General features: G+C 46.0%; 1 protein-coding gene across 1 annotated transcript; it reads right to left on the bottom strand.

Moving 5' to 3' along the window:
* Positions 1-4976: 4976 nt before the first annotated feature.
* LOC128719845 (extracellular sulfatase SULF-1 homolog) lies at positions 4977-13931 on the bottom strand. The gene is made up of 9 exons (XM_053813483.1): positions 12880-13931; positions 8802-9128; positions 8303-8727; positions 8116-8226; positions 6219-8043; positions 5813-6132; positions 5429-5722; positions 5223-5337; positions 4977-5157 (listed from the first exon to the last, which is right to left on the bottom strand). The coding sequence occupies exons 1-9, from the start codon at positions 13929-13931 to the stop codon at positions 4977-4979; spliced, it is 4650 nt and encodes a 1549-aa protein (XP_053669458.1).
* Between the last annotated feature and the right edge of the window lie 3330 nt (positions 13932-17261).

Consider the following 17261-nt stretch of genomic DNA (forward strand, 5'->3'; position numbering starts at 1 on the left):
AACCACAGCTTTATTGTCGAGGTTATTCTCGGGTGGGTGCTGATACCGATCTAATTTCGTTTGCGAGCCCGATTACAGATCAGGCCGTCGTGTCAGCATCCATCGCACGCACACCAGTGTAACGCAGGGTTCGGCAAGACGTACAGGACATAACTCAAGATTCCTAATGTAAGAGTTGCCATGGTTTCTTATTTTTCGTGGGAATGTTTCAGGACAGGATCTCTTAAATGCGCCAGTACTTTGTCAGATATTTATACAACAATCGCGCACAAATTGCTTGTAAAGAATGGATACAACATGAAGAACGTGCTCAATCCGGTCCATTACTACACTTCCTTTTCGAAGATGATCGCTTTCCCAAGGTATCGTGCGTCATACATCGGACTGGCACCGGTGAGCTAATCCAAATAGTTTTTCCACCTTATTACTCAACCGACCCATCTATTTTGCACCACTACACACAAAACGTACACGCCTGATAAGCGATCTTGAAGCGATCGCGTGTAGAAACTGTTACAAATGAAGCTGTAGAGCTGTGTTTATAGCAAAACATATTCTCATTTTTCCGGGCATTAGCAAATCGTCGACTATAAGTGCGTCTCGTCTTGACGCAATAAAAAGCAATAGACGCTCCTTAATCGATTAAACTTGGGACGGCATAGTTTTTAACCACAAACCCTATAAAAAAATACTAGAAATGAATGCACGGTGGTAGTATTTTTGAAGCATAAACGAATTAAATTAACCAAACCCTTAGGTATGAATTCCGTGGCGAATTTTTCTAAGACACACCAAGCATAATGCGCCACTAAACCTATTACTGAGACCGGTAACACCAGGAAGCCATAGACAAAAATTGCGCATAACTTCCTTCACGTGTTCCGTCTCCCATATAACAACCTGCCAATGTTCGGTGTCTTCCGAAATCGCGGCCCAAAATTGCATCAGTAACACGTGGCGCAAGGATATGTGAGCCGGCACTGGGGTGTCCATCATCGACGGATTACCTTTAATCGCGTTCGCCAATCACGTCAGGCCGTTTCCGAGCAAATCGTCTTCACCGCTCAAGACGCTGCACGTGGTACGTACCGTCCCTTCGTACTGTCACGCGACACAAATATTCGTTTCGTTCCCCGGCTAATTAATAGGATTGCTGGTGGCTTTCCTTGGTGGTCGTTACAGCTGGGGAACGTTGGCATTCAGCCACAGCTCGGCTGGAATGATGCAACTTATGACGACGATTTCCTCACGGTTCCTTGTGAGGTTTGGGACAGGTGTGTCTTCCGCGCATGTCTTCGATTGGGTTCTTGAGGTAACTATGCGTTCTAGCGCAGTTTGGCGGACGATTTGTCCGTCCCCCATGCTGAAAGACAACACACAACACAGTTCGGTTCCCATTTTCGCAAGGGAATTAGATAATAATTCGATTTTGGCTCGTCTAACTGCGCCACCCATACCGGGGGCCCAGTTAAACACGGCACGACCTTGACGTTCGTTTCACCGTGCCAGAACAAGGAAGCCATTCTGCCGGGTGCATTGCTTAGGAATGGGCACAGAAAAAAGAAAACAAATCAAAATCCTAAAGAACTAACGCAACGTAACGGTTGCGGTGTAATTCCGGTTCGTTCCGGTTGAGAGGTTTGATGGGTTTAAAGCTTTCCGTGTTGCCTTTGAGAACACTCGAAACCCCATTTTGAAGATCATGATCGACCTATTTCACAACACAGGTAATTCTGGTTAGTTGTTCGGTAGTTCGGAGAACGTCTAGACTGTACCAGCATCCACAATTGAATGACGTCAAATGAGCATAAACAAAACGAAAACAGAAAACATATTAAAAACAGATCATCGAAAGGAAGCGCAGGAGCTAGGTGGCGGCGAGGCCTAGATCGGCAAGAACGGCAACACGAAATAAACAAAATCAGCAAATTGTGACCTTTACAACTGGCACGACCGGTATGTGGTTGGAATTAGGGAGCCGAACAAAATACCAACCCGACTGCATGCTCAAAAAGTGGGATTAACCCAGTGGAATCCCAGCGGAACAACATGCTTTTTCTAATTGTTTTCCAGCTATTACTAGTGTTAGACGGTTTATTTGAGGTTTGATTTGAGCATGAAGTAACAAATTTAATGTCCACAATCATGGTACAGTGAATTAGATGATTAAATCTTAGTAATTAGTAGTTTGAATGTTGAATGAAGTGCTATTGCTATAATAGCAATATCTCCAGAAAATGAAGCTCTAACTGTGCTCCATTTTAGTACATACTTTATCAAATCTGTTATGTACTCTATTAGTTATCTCTTCACTAGGCAAGAAGTGCTGCTGGACCAGATCATGAGCTATTAACCCCTAATTAGCAGTGTTTATAGACATCGTCATATGGAGAACATTGTGGATGAGAAAGAGTGTACCATTTAGCCCGTTAAAAGGTAGCTTAAACGATCTTAGCTGTACAATGAACTAAGCCGTGCCATGACACATAACGACCGTGTCGCGTCTTTGCTAACATCGATACCATTCTTGTACCAGTGCTCGGCTTACATGCATTCATTTCGTGCGGTATTGTCTGCTCGTAATGGAAAACTCCGCGTTAATTCCATTATATACGCAGCAACAGCTTGAAACGGTAGAGCTGTTTGTTGTTCGACCAACGTTTCTTCTTCGTCTTCTACTTTTAATTGAGTCAGGCAGTTCCCTCTATGACGAAAGAATTCTCATCGTCTCTGTCACATTCCAGGGTACATCTGCACGGGTATAATGCTTTAGACTCCTACAACCTTTTGCCCTGACCGCAGTCTCTTGTTGTATTTTATGGTTCAACATGTCGTGTTGGTTTATTCCCAATCTCAAAGCAGTACACAACATTTGTCGAATCGTATCTCTGGATGAACCGTTGCTCGCAAATCGTTCCAGGAATTATGCTTTGCAGAAACTAATTGTGCAGTTTTTCTTTCAATACTGGAAGAACGGTCCGACTTATAGGAAATGGTTGAGTATTTCAACCCCACAATCGCTATATGTTTAGCTGCCCTAGCGCCATCTGTCGTAAAACGGAGGAAACTATACCGGTAAACTTAGCAGTTATCAATAAGCAATATCAGTAGTTAAGCAGTAGTTAAGCAATATCAGTAGTGTAATAGTCAAGCTGAAATTAAAAATTCTTCAAAAACAACCTTTTCGGTGCAACAAGTACAACATTGTGCGAATTTTCATACCCAATGCACCATCCCCATGTCTCCGACCATATTTCGAATGTATACTAAAGCGACCCCTCACAGGAAGGGGATGAGTTCTTGTTCGATTACCTCAACACTACATACTGTTGAGTGGTTTTTTCTTTGTTCAATAAGTCTGTATACAACACTATTATCATATCATGCATGTATCGGTTGAGATTATTTGTTTGCCCACTGTGCAACGGCGTCTATTCGTGTGTTTTGGTGAAATGATCCATCGTCTTCCTTCTGCTTTCTACGAACGCCACACAACGCGTAAATGTTTGGGATGCGTGCCAGATAAGCATGATACTGAACCGTTTCTAAAACGCTGTACAACTGCTGTATAATATTATTGTTTTGTTGCTGCAACTTCTTCCCTATGTACTACAATCAAAAAGATTCGCTCCCTACACATGCCATGTCATGTGATTAAATTAATCCTCAAACGCTTAGTAATACCAATATTATCTTTTTCACTCTTTGCTTGCAACGGTACCATTTCACTGTAAAGCTTCTATTCGCGGCATCTAAGTTTAGTACATTCTCTAAAGCAATAAATACTCATGTTATGTTGCGCTTGTATTGTGGGACCAGGATTTTGAGGTGCCATTTTTGCTTAGAAGCATAGAACTCTTGTCTTGCATTTAACTAAACTCCTGAATGAAAAAAAAAAACGCAGTTCGCGTGTTATTTTCCATCAATTCCATACGATCTCTTCCTGTATACCTTTCAATGGCGCGGCATGTCTGAGTGCGTTCAGTTTGGAAAACCCATTCACATGCACCCGGTAATTATAATTGCTTGTTGTGTTATTTTCATAACCTCTGGGTGCAGCTTCTTTGATTAGCAAAATTTAATCAATGTAACTCATATGCAATATATGATAAATTACTAGCATCTACTTACAGCTAACGAAAACGACAAAGACTGGGCTAAAGCGTATGATTGGTTCGGGCCGTATTCCGGTCGTATGGTTTTCATTCATGTTCCCCAAAGGATCCTGACTACTGTCAACCGTTTAGCACGTGTGTTACAATGTAGCAGTGGTTCAGATGTTTTGTGTGTTCTCTTTTTACTTTTTTGGCAATAAACACTTTAAGAAAGCCTCCTTGTTGAATGTACACTATCTGTGAATATGTCGTCTGCTGGAACGGAACTGCACCGTAAACTAAGCACCGCACCATTCACTCTTCCAAATTCCCTCGAGGAACGTATGCTGGGCAATCTCGTATCGTACGATGTGCCTTGTTTATCGACACAATTTAGGGTTGGGCACTTTCCTTTTGTTGCATATTGTACTGGAATGGCAGTGAGGACCGAGGGCGCACAAATAAACGTACCGCCACGGAGTCCTATCAAACAAACGATGCTTTCAAAACGTGCTATAATACAGCAGCGTTCTGCGCTACGTTAAATGGCTAAAAACGAGGATCACACTAAAACGTCGGCTAATAGGCTAGCTAACTAAACAGAAAGACAACTATAAACACGGATTAAAAAAACATACCCAACGCTAAAATAAAATACTAAACAGAAAACAAACCCTCACCGTGCCTTCGGGGGTGGATTAATCAACGCATGGTTTCGCTGTAGGAATGGCGATCGCCGGCTATATCACGACCATAGCTGCATCAATAACATTCGGCGGAAACACGCTTATGGACTGGTTATGGCTTATTTTCCTCTCCTAACCAGCGCCCTCTAATATCGCTTAATCATTGCACACATTTATTACACTGGCAGAACGACATTTACTCCTTGTAGATCGATCGCCAGACAGGTCGACGACTGGTGCGGTTACGCTTGGTCGCACTTCCGGTACCAATCGGTAGTAGCAGCTCCGGAATGAAGTCACTCTCTGCCGGTAATCCTGCGGGTTCTACATATTGTCGCCGGTTATGCTGTTGCTGGTGATGTTTTCTTTTCCAGTTTCTAAAACAAAAAACAAACGTACAGTTAGTGGATTGAACGTGTGTGTCTCGTGGGGAAAGCATTACTTGTTCTTTTTCTTTGAAGTTGGTCCGGGTGCAATGCCTGCACCAGCGTGATTTACACCACCTTCGTACTCTCCCGGATAGTGTGCAACTGTTCCGACACTACCCGACGTACCAGCTACAAATATGTACAAACAAATAATTAACATATGATGAATTTCATTAAACAACTCAATATTTCTGCTAAAAAAACTTGAACGCCCACTAACCTCCATGAATAGTGTGATCCCGATGGTTTTGATACTTTCGTCTATTAGCACCCGCTCCGGCTCCGTAAGACATTCCGCCTGTTTGACGACCCCCAATTCCAACTCCACCACCAACAGGCCCACCGACACCAACACCCGTAGGCAGCATGTTACTCTCCGGAAGCGCGTTATGAGGATGTCTCGGTAAGGTGCAAGATTTACCACGGCAACGCTTCATCTCCTCCAGCGTATCATGCAGAACTGCTTTCTCTTCTGCCGTGAGGGATGATTCCCGGTTTTGCGTCTCGAAAGGATCTGATAATGAATAAAAAACAATAAGAAGTTGTTTGCTTCAGTCCAAACGATCCTTCCATACGGAATTACATGAGGAAACGAGATAATCACCTATCCTTAAGTTGTAGTACGTCACGAGTCCTGTGGTGAACTCGCAGTACAAGAAGTTGTGCGTCTGGTTGATCGTGCGCAAACAGCTGTAGGTATTGTTGTTCGCGTTCATACAGAAGCAGAACGGTTTGTCGTCCCACATGGGCTCTGTACGCCAGTGGTTGCTATCATGGCTGAAGCAGTTCATTCGCTCGGACAGACATTCCTTCTCCATCTTGGCTTTCTTGATGCGTTTGCGTTCCTTTTTCCGCTGGCGTTCCTCTTTCAGCCGTCGGCGAGTTTCACGGGCAAGTTCCTTCTCATCAATCGTTGCGATTGGACTGTAACAGAAGCAAGGATGAAGAAAATGGTTAATTTTATTGTACCGATCTGGCTTCATTGTAAAACCCAAATGATCAACCCTTACCTTTCTGGTTCTTCCGCACAGATGCACTCAGTCAGCGGGTTAGTTGCGTCCACTGTAGTCGTTGGAATCATATTCTGCTGCACCGAGTTACCAGTGTGGTGCGTGTCTTGGGTATTATTTATCACATTATTGTTGGACTTTCCTTTCGTCTTTTGGCGATCGATAGTACTTCGGAAATCTACCGTATTTGCATCGACGCTAACGGATGCCTGTTCCGTCGTCGTACTTGATAAAACCACCGTGGCATCGATGGCATTTGGCGAGATCTGTTCGTCGCTGGTGTACGATTGATTTTGGGCAACTTCAACAGTACTTGAGCTAGTCATTTCACTGCTCGATTCCGTCGTTGGCCACGAATTTTCATGCACGATGTCGGATACTTCATTAGCCTCTGTTGATGAAGCAGTTCGTCTATCACTGCCCAGTGTGGTAGATACGGCGGAACTCACAGTGGAAGTTGGCACCGAAGACGGTCTTGCATTGTACGGTCCACCGAACTCTCCCCGATGACGTCCTCGGTGCCCACGATGTTGCCCACCAGTGCCTCGATGTCTGCCACCGCCGTGACCACTACGATTGTACGTAGAAGTACCAGACGGAGAGGGTTGAACATCCGTTTGGAAAAGGCTCATGTCAATCAACGACCCTTCCGCATCTTCTTTCACCGGTTCAGGAGTAGGTTTCGATACCTTCCGACGGTGTCCGTACCCATTGTGATACTTTCCTGTCGGACGACGTACTACGCCACCGTTGGGTATTCGTCTGGGTAAACCATTTCCAACCGAAGTGACGACTGCTTCCGAAGACTCTGTGACAAGGGGCGCAGTGGTGGTACTGGACGTTGTACTAATCGTTGAATGTTCGCCCACCACCCTACTGTCGATTGGCTCATCATCTTCGTCTTCGATGTCCTCTGGTTCCGAGTCTTCCCCTCGGTAGCCGGCGGGTCTGTGCTCACGAAGCATTCGTTTGATGTCCTTCAGTGCATTAATCTTGTCCTTCAGTAAGCGAATCAGCTGATCCACCTTCATACGACTCCGTCGCCAACTCATCTCATCTTCGTACATCACATTCGAACAGTTGATTTTATCGGCCGCAATTACAGAACATCGCTTTGTGATACCACCGTACGCATCTAAGCCTTCGCTCGTAGTGTCGTTCTGGCGCTCATCTTCCACAGTTTTAACTGTCTGTTCGTACTCTTGTTCTATTTCCATGACCGTTTGCTGCAATCTCTGAAGTACGTCGGCCAATGGGTGAGGTGATGATGTGTCACGTTTCGTTCTCACTCCAGCTTCCTGTACTTGAGCTTCAAAATCACCGTCGTATAGCGATCGTTCTAGGGAATCGAGTCGCGCTGCAACCTGTATCAACGATTTCATGGTTGGTCCGTCGGCATCCATCAGCAACACTTCATCACCTTCTTCGGGAGCTACCGATCGCTTCTGACGTGTGCGCCGGCGCCTAGGCTGATGCGTTGCCGTCGGCTGTGCCGTTCCCATCGGTTGCCATTTCGTATGATCACGCTTCGTTTTGATCTTGGTGTAGAAAAAGTTATCCTGCGTGAAGCAGGCACAATTACGTCCATCCGTGTGGCTATTGGTTTTCTTGTGTATCTCCGCCAAATGTTGCTGCAACTGGCCGTGGAATTTACATTTGTGCTTACGCCAGCGCCCATCTTCACTCGTGCATTGCCACTTCTGCCCGGGCACACAGTTTTGCTGGAGAGCCGGATTGGAACATTCCGTGTTTAGCCGATCCATCTTCGTGCGGTAGGGCGTTAAATGATTATCCAAATGATGATTGTCATGCTGAGGTGGTGCTTCTAGTGGAGTTAAATAAAAATATACTGTTATTGTTTCGCTGTTTTTTTGTGCAATAATTCAGTTAATCTTACGATCAAATGTATGAGCCTCCTGATGATCGATCACATAATCCTCTGGATGTTCATTGTGCTTCAGCTCAATGGCTTCAGTTTCACTTTCAACCACTCCAAGATGATCATCTTCTGCAAAATAAGGTTAAAATACAGAAACGTCAATCAAACACACGCTCCGCACCAAACGCTATCCTTCCCAACTCACCATCATCTGCGTCCATATCGTGTTCATCCTCATCATCGTCGAGTTCGTGCGAACTAAAGTCCAGCTCTTTTCGATCACCCGTCACGCTTGTGGTACTGCTCGATCCTTCCCCGAACGCATGGCGACTCTCTGCCAACACTTCCGGTACGAGCTTCGGGTGTGAACCGTTGGCGTGCACCATATTAGTGCGCGCACTGTACCGTGCGGCTGCTGCACGTTGCTTCTGTTCCTGGAGCTGTTCCGGTGTTTCACGCCGGCCAGAGCTCTCGATCAAAAACGTGTCCGGCCAGTTGTCCAACACCGTACGGTGTCGATTCAGCACGAGCGGAAGGATACTGCGACCGTCCATGTTGGATGGAGCAGCAACACCTCCAATATCCAGAAACGTTGGAGCCAAATCGACGTTCAGCACGATCTCATCGACACTGAAATAGAAAGTAATGCATGTCAATGCGATCAAGGACTGCGTCCCGCTTCCCTTCTCCCACTGTCTACTTACACCGTCGCTGGTTCGATTCCTGGACCGCGCATAAGAAACGGTACACGCACGTCAAACTCGAACGGAAAGCTTTTGCCCTTGATCAGACCGAACTGGCCGAGATGGTAGCCGTGGTCGGACGTGTAGATAATGTAGGTGTTATCCAGCTCCCCGAGTGCCTTCAGCTCTTGATAGACACGCTCAACCGCAACGTCGACACTTTGGAGCGTTTGCAGCCGCTTGGTCATCAGTAGATCGGTGAACTTCCGATGGATTGGTTCCATTTGCTGTGTCACCCGAAGGATCCACTGCTTGTCCGGGTTGGGTGCGTGGTCGTATGCCGGTGTGCTGAAAGAAGATGTTAGAAAAGTGAACATTTCAAATGTACGTCCAACAAGCAGAAATTGTGCCAAACGCAGCTATACATAAATCATTTTCCAAATGTTCAAACAATAACGACCCATAAAACATGCCTCCGGAACATGCTTCAGAATGGCCACATTGCACATATCACATCTATAATCGATGCGCATGCATGCACGTTCCGTGGGCAATCGATAAATAGTATTCATTTACATGCTTCAAAAACTTTCTGATTTATGATGCCCTCCGTTTCCGTTGGCATGGGTTTTCCATCATGCTCCACGATCGACTATTATCTGGGGCCAATTGAGGCGTAACCATCTAGCGTCGTATGACTTTTGCTGATGACAATACTTACATTCCGGATGTTCCGGAAGAAACACGAACAAAAATACAGTGTTATGCTTCCCCCTACAGCGCATTCAATGCAAATGCATCGTTCGTCGTAGAATTTGTTCCAATTTATGGATAGACATTTGAGGGATGATTCAAACGAACCCAACCAACCGAATGAAAAGCGGACCAGCTAAACAGACACCGCAAAGTGTGATTAATTTCAATTAAATACCCCCACGCCCTCGGGGCAGTATCGCTCTGGATTGGACACGCCAGGAGTGAGTAATTTCGGTGCGGAAGTGAAGAATAATTGTCCCTGTGCGACGCACTCAGAGATGGTGTCAATTTCCATATCGTATCATCCGGCGTAAAATCGTACATCGAACGTGTAAAAGCCGTGAGGATCTCTGGTCAGCACATCCCGTCACATAATCCACGTCCCCTTGTTGACCAAAAGCATTCGAAGCTTAGAGATCGGTTCGGCCATTTCTCTTGAGCTCGTTCCAATTGCGCCTCCGCTAGCGAATGGAATGCGATCAAACAAGTCCTTGACGAGTTGAATGCATATTTAGCTTAAACATTCCCACCGAGCAGCCCGCAAAAACTTGTCGCTGTCAAGCATCCAAGCCAAGCAAGCGGATCAGCTAGATAGGAGACCTTCAAACGTATTCGTATTCCACACCGTCATATCTGCAAAGTGTGTTGCAACAGCACCAGCGCCATAACTAGCAGAGGAATGGATTCTTCTGCTTGTTTGCCGGTTTTGGCCGCCAGTTGGTTTGGCAGAGTGGGATGAATGTATCCTTCACATTCGTAGCTCATGAATGCTGTATCAAGCTCATCTCATGTTCACAACCTTGTAGCAAACTGGTCTACAACGCGAGTTCCTTACGTTACTCTGTTTTAATATGTTTGCGTGGTGCTTGTAAGCAAATATTAGACCTAAGGAAAACCAAACCTGTGCCATTATTAAACACTTCAAACGAAACGGTTCCTTAATTCCAAGTGCTACACTCCTGTTTGATTGCGCGATGTTGTGCGATTTGATTGGAAAATAGTTTTGCCCCCCCCCCCCCCAAACCTACCCATCCGGCTATTCATAAATCACTCATCATCTGCTACCCACCATCAGTTACTCAGCGGGTCATGTCATTCGCGCGCTCGCGATATGCAAATCATATGCATAGTTAAGTTTCAATTTCGTACGTGTTAATAATGCACCAGCACGATTATACCGGATCCGAGAACGGGGAATTATCTCGGTGTGTGACTCCGCGCGAGCATTTGCCCGGCAAAGTTATAGTGCAAATATTATGCCGCAATGAGTCGGTGCAAACAAATAAAACTACCACATTATTAACGAGCGGTTCTTTGGGTGCCACCGAAGAAACTACTACTCGGCCCGGTCCCGGTCCCGGTTACCGGTGTGGGGTTTTAGATAAAGCCCCGCAGAGCCGAACACCGCCCGGGAGTTAATGGATGGTGGCGTGAGATCGATTAATTAATTTGCCATTCTCCGTCTGCGAATAACTCGTGAGGCTCGGTGAGGCTATGTGGGGCCGAATTGTTCAGGAAAGCTTGCTGGAGTGGACCGGGTGGGCAGCAACGTGAGTCGATGCCAAACCTAGCGAGGGGTGATTTATAGCCGTGAGGTTCAGAGGGCACAAAGCGAGCCTCTTCTTGCCAAGATGCCCGAGCGGTTGCAAGCACGCTTACCGGTACGCTGAAATGAAACCGGCTTTTGCTTCGGCTGTGCGCTGGAGGCGGTTGCAGTGAACCGTCGAATACACCACAGTCTGCTCGGGCTGTGTCAAAATATTAATATCATCGATGACATCGAACATTAATAAAAAAAAAAGCCAGCGATGAAATACTTTGTCGGTGCACCGTGCAGCGACCGTTCCTAGAACACATCCCGAACCCGACGGTCCGTGGTGCCATGTGTAGGTTCAAGATGCTACGTGCACGTTTAACTTACAATCCTGGCCATGGTTGAGCAAGCGCTTAATAATTAATTCAACAGCGTAGATTATTGACAACGCATCTACCATGTACGGGTTGTGACATGTCTGATTCCATTAGCAGCTACCATTTCCTTATCGCGCCATATCGTTACCAATGCAAAACAAGCGCGTTCAGTGTGGGAAGTAACAGATCACCCTTTGTGAAGCCTTCCGCACGTGTGTCTCACACACATTTACTAACAGAATTCTTTGCTGGTACATGTATCATGCTAAGCTCGCGGAATCAAAAAGGCTCTTCAGTCGAGTCAGTCGTGCGGTCAGGCAGGTCTTTCCCAATTTTGTGTGGCCTAAAGTTCAACGTAGACTATTATACCTCAATTAATTAACACTGGGGTGCAAATTACTACTTGTCACTATTTGTCCGGTGATTTTCAGTTCGGAAACTAGAAGCGAAAATAGGTAAACAGGTATCTTCACTACAATTACGCATTCATGGAAGATTCGGCATGGAAGATTCAAGTTTTGGAAAAGGTGTTAATGATCCGATATCGATGCGATCAACAAATGTTACGTCTTGTGCGTTGAGATGGAAGTATTACTTCAGAAAAAGTTTTTCAGTAAGTTTTTAAATGTCTTTTATAAGTAATAGCCAACAACAGAGATCCTAGATATACTGAGTTTGATCATTGATAATTCATTTCTCAAATTGCATCGCTCACTGCGATATTCTTGGCAACGAAAAGGCTAACGAATTCTACCTATGATAGGGACATTTGGTACGGACCTCTTGATAACCTCGATCATTATGTAACTTTTAAGCATAACACATTAGAAACTTGTGTGCGACATGCATGACCTCGGGATATTCAAAGTCAACATGTTGAATATGTCATCTCAAAGGTATTTGGCTGCCTGATCGGTTTCCAATATTTTGATCTGGATCAAGATCTCCTTGTTGGTGGACGTACTTCATAATAAATAAACAATCTCTAAAATCCCTGTTTAGCGAACTATTCAAGAGGCTTTAGAAGAACTCAACCTGATATTTTTGAAAAATTTTAAACGGATGATCTCTCTATGTGTGTATCATGAAGAATTTGGAGAGGAGAATTCTTGATACGCTTAATCCATTCTTTGTCAGAAAGTGTTCTCACACAAATGGTGGAAGACTGTGGATGCAATATTTTTAGATGTACAACCGAATACCACCAAGACTGAACAAGGGTACGAAGGGTGTAGAGGCCCTAAACTAACCCAAATATCACACATCTGAGCATGCAGCAACACATTTGAGTGCCTTGGAACACAATGTGTTCTAAGCAATGAGTGAAATCGTGTACCTCTTAGTAATAAGATCTGTCGCTTTATGTTTTAACATTGCCAAGAATAAGCATGGCGTATTATTGATGAGCTGTACTACTGAATAGAATACTTACTGATGCGTAGTTACGTTGAAAAACAGATGGCTGTACTGGGGAGCTGAATCTTCCGGACCGTGCGGTGCCGGGAAACTCATCGTTAGCAGCACCGGTTTCCGATGATTCTGGTGCTTCGACTGCCGGAGGAAAGCGATCGAATCGTTCGCTATCAGATCCGGATAGTAATCCTTCGCGTAATCGAACCCATGCTTTATCTTTTGCCCGTTCATGTTGATGCTGTAGTTGTAGTACTTCGAGTTCATAATCAAACCGCCCCATTCGCGCCATCCGGGAGGTATGTAGGAACCGTTGTACTTGTTCAAATACTTCCCAAAGTACCCGGTCCGATAGCCAGCGTTCGACAGGAAGGTCGCGAACGAATGCGTCTCGTGTGTGGTCTGCCAGGTTGTGCTGGAACAGTTGTCGTTGTTCGTGAACACCATGTGGTTGTGCACGTACATGCCGGTCAGTATGGACGAACGTGCCGGGCAGCACATCGGGGTGGTGGTGTAAGCATGCCGAAACTCGGCCCCACCATCTCGCAACAGCCGCAACGTGCGTGGCATAAAGTTCAGCGAACCGAGCTCCACGTCCTGATCGTCGGTCAGGATCAGGATGATGTTGGGTTTGCGTTCGCGCGTCTGCCTAAGATCGGCCAACGGTAGCTGCCCGACGGTGTCCTGAGCCAGCAGATTACCCGTCACACTGCCCGCACCGCTCTTCTTCACCCGGCCGCGCCCATCCTGCGGTGTACGGACGCGTCGATTCTTAGTCGCCCGATACTGGTGATGGCGTCGGCGACCATTATGGTGCCCGGCCCGATGACCATTGCGACGCTGCTGATGATCCGCATGCTCCGGGTACTGATAGTTCGGCCAATCCGACTGCACGTCACGGTGTGCCACACTGCCGGTAGCATCCGATTCGAGCTCCTCGTGACTAGCGGCCTCCACCGTATATGTTGCTAGCAATAAAAGCACCAACGAACAAATCCCTAGCGCCATGCTGAGGTGACCAATTGTGGTGCCACGGTTCATGTTTAACACTAATGATTTACAATACAGCTTCATCCTTACTTGATCCTGATTGATTGAAACTTTCGCATCCCAATACACACAAACGCACAGACACGCGGAAGTACTTGACAGTAAGCTGATTGGTACGACTATCCAATGCAGCACCGCACACGCACAATTATCACAGTTCAATACTTTGGAGTAATTCACGATCAACAAAATCTTAGGACACGTCGTGCACCGACAGCATGGGGTGTATTTTCCCGCTCACTTCCTGGCATGTATACCACTGTAAGATTATCTCTTTCCTTACCACTATCATGGCCTGGTTTGCTAGCAGTTGGCTTCCACGTCGAAATCTACCCGCAGAGACTGTGCAGCTGTCGTGCAAATGCTATCACACTTTCACCGCTCATTTCCTACAATCGCCACGTGTGGCTTGACGAACTGCTGCACGATCTGCCGCCACTTCACGATCGCGCCCGTTTGCTGGTTCGCTTCACGTCGTTTTGCACATTTTACAGCTAATTACGTTCATAAACCAACAGAACTGTAGAACTGATTTATGGCACAGTACGCAGCGGACGATTGGACGAGCTTCACTCGCTGCCTTTTATATACACTATGCGATGGGAACGAGGTTTCAGTTCACCGCTATTTGCCAGTGTATCATCTTCCTTTCATCGCGATCCCGTCCGCAGGACGATCATTTCACCAACTTTGAACCAAAATCATGTGCACCGTCCTCACACCGCTGTTGTGGCTCGATTTTCCCAGGGAGGTCAATGATCGCGTACGCAGCTGAAGAGCAACTCTTTTGGGTCTGCTCTTTTTCGTTGGCTAAACCGACACACGCTGCTGGCTGCTGCAGGCTGGATCGATCTCTAATGAGTGTGACCAACGCGGCCGTCAGCCCTGCATCCGGGATGGTTCGTTCGATTTTCACTTCCCATCGGTACACACCCAGACGGCACGGTGACGTTCCGGCAACCTAGAATGGAAAGTGTAAAACAAAAGGGTAAGGTACGGTATGATTAATGTTTCGCTAATTTTGCACATGTTGCAAATTCACCAGTCGTCGGCCCGATATAAACGTCACGTTCGGTCGCAGCAAAAGGCACAGCATGCTAATGCTGTGCGCGAAAATGGGACCGTAAATGGGTGGGAAGGACGAAACGACCTGGGATGATTTATTTCTACCGTCGCTTCTAGTTTATGCCTCGCCTGCAAACGCAAACCAACGCGATCCCCGCGGGCAAAGTGCAATCATACGAAGCGCAACGTAAAATAAACCAGCGAAACGAAGGCCGGGAAAACTTTGGTGTGTGGTCATTTGCATACCTTACAGGCGCAATAGGGCTAGCGCCAGCACATTAGCGCGGGAATCATGGTAGTGTCGAGTGTGCGGTTGCGATTCATTTTATTACCACATAACGCACTGTGGCAATAATCGAAATAAAAATTCCTTCTCCAGTAAAAACACGCTCAGCACCTAATGCATACTTATTGGAAGGTCGGGATCACATCGTTACTAAAAGACCTCATTTCATCAAAACAAACCACCAACTAAGGATTGCCGGTCCCGGAGCACCGTGCCGATCGGATCGAATACCAAAAGACCTTCTATTTCTTTTTGTGGCGGTGGGGGGGGGGGGGGCCCATTTCCCGGCGTACCGGAGATTGGATGAAAGGAATCGTGCCCGAACGCAACCATCTGCTAATTACCCGCCGAGGTGTTTGCGTTGCGAGACGTTGGCTGACCGGAATCGGCGGCGCCAGCCAACAGCACGAGGTCCCGGATGCTTTCATTCCGAAACGACGACCACAACGACGACGGTGGTAAAAGAATAATAAATGGCCAAGGGCTCACACACACCGTGTGGTAATAAAAAATCGCATTACAACGTAATAGCGCGGCGATTAAATTACCGAAAAAGAAACACACCCGCTTTTCAGCAGGGAAGGTACAGCATAAAAACCTTCCTTTTCCGTTCAAAAAATGGATTCGATCGGTTACCGGGGGGAGGGGGGACGGCTTACTTCGGGCTCACGCTTTGCGGACACGTTAAGCCTCAAATTAATAACAGGTGAATTTATGTCGATGTTCGAACAGTTCTGCATACCTTCCGAGTCCGCTCCCCAGAATTATGAGGCGAAAGAACACAGTCCGATTGTGAGAACAGTCCGCGGTGGATCGATCGTTGCGAAAGTCGAACGGTCTCGAGCCGGTTTGTGTGTGTGTGTGGCTTAAAAGCTGCCAGAAGAACGCACGCGAGAAAAAAGTTGGCACAGATTAAACGAGATTGACGTAATGAAACCATTAAGAGAAAATGGAATGCTTGGAGTAGTAAAGATGGGGGAGCACCAACAAAAAAAAACATAACAAACAGCCTTAAAAGGTGGAAGAAAGCAAACACGTGCTTCAGGTGGATTACATTCGGTGATGGAATCGTCTTAGCCATGGAGGAGAAAATGAGAGTTGGTACAGAATCATCATCGTTTCGGGTTTTTGTTGTTCACCCAACGAGTAGGCTGGGAAGTTCAAACAAGAAGGAAGCAGCGCACTTGCAACACCTTTCTTAACCGCTAATGGTGTTCCGGGAATAGATGCGAATGAGCGTCATTTAGGGTACATTTTAAAGCAGTTCATTTTCGTTCCGCGCGTTTAAAGCGTTCGGAGTATTTCGAATATAACATAGAATATACTTGATTATCAAACTGCAGAATGGACAAGAGGAAGCAAGTCGACATCAATTTGTAGGCGACCATTGACAGCATATCCAATAGGGATATTGTTACCAAATCTCGACACGTCTTCCTGGATGACTCCGTTTCTCCCTCTTAAACTTTCGGCAGCTCATGTTCAGATGCGCTGTAGTTTCGCAATGAAGCTTACTAGGTCTTATAATAGTTTTGCTGTTAAAAGACGATGTCTCCACTGTATTATCCTGTGATAGTATTTCAATGTACACTGACGACATGAAGTTTTCCTCCCAGGTAGTAGTGATAAAGATTTATCAGACTTGACCAACGATTTTACGTACTGAACGGATCCGAGATCTAGATATCCGGAAAGAAGATATGCTAACTTTTCGAGGACACTATGGAGATTTTGAAGTATGGCCTATTGGAGATTAGAGGTAACCGGGGATGCGGAATAGTAGCTTTAGACCAAAAGACTTAAAAATCTTAAGGAGACGAATTGATAGATGACTAAGTATCTCAGCACGACGTGCTCTACTATCAGTGGGCCAAGAAAAAGATGACAATATTGTAAGTACAGTCAGGAAAACTTTCAGTTTACTTAGTAAAATGACAAGCGAATAGAACGATCGTGTTGTATAACATCTCTGATTGCTAGTCTAGTACGTCCTATGTCAACGT

Source organism: Anopheles marshallii, chromosome 2 (genome assembly GCF_943734725.1).
Source record: "Anopheles marshallii chromosome 2, idAnoMarsDA_429_01, whole genome shotgun sequence".
In the NCBI taxonomy this organism is placed as follows: Eukaryota; Metazoa; Arthropoda; class Insecta; order Diptera; family Culicidae; genus Anopheles; species Anopheles marshallii.

Excerpts from the sequence above, each read along its gene's own strand:
- LOC128719845 (XM_053813483.1), bottom strand. The coding sequence starts at position 13,931 with ATGAAGCTGTATTGTAAATCATTAGTGTTAAACATGAACCGTGGCACC. Across the intron at positions 8,044-8,115 it reads GGAGGCTCATACATTTGATC|AAGCACCACCTCAGCATGAC; the intron begins GTAAGATTAACT and ends TAACTCCACTAG. Across the intron at positions 6,133-6,218 it reads TGTGCGGAAGAACCAGAAAG|TCCAATCGCAACGATTGATG; the intron begins GTAAGGGTTGAT and ends CTTCTGTTACAG.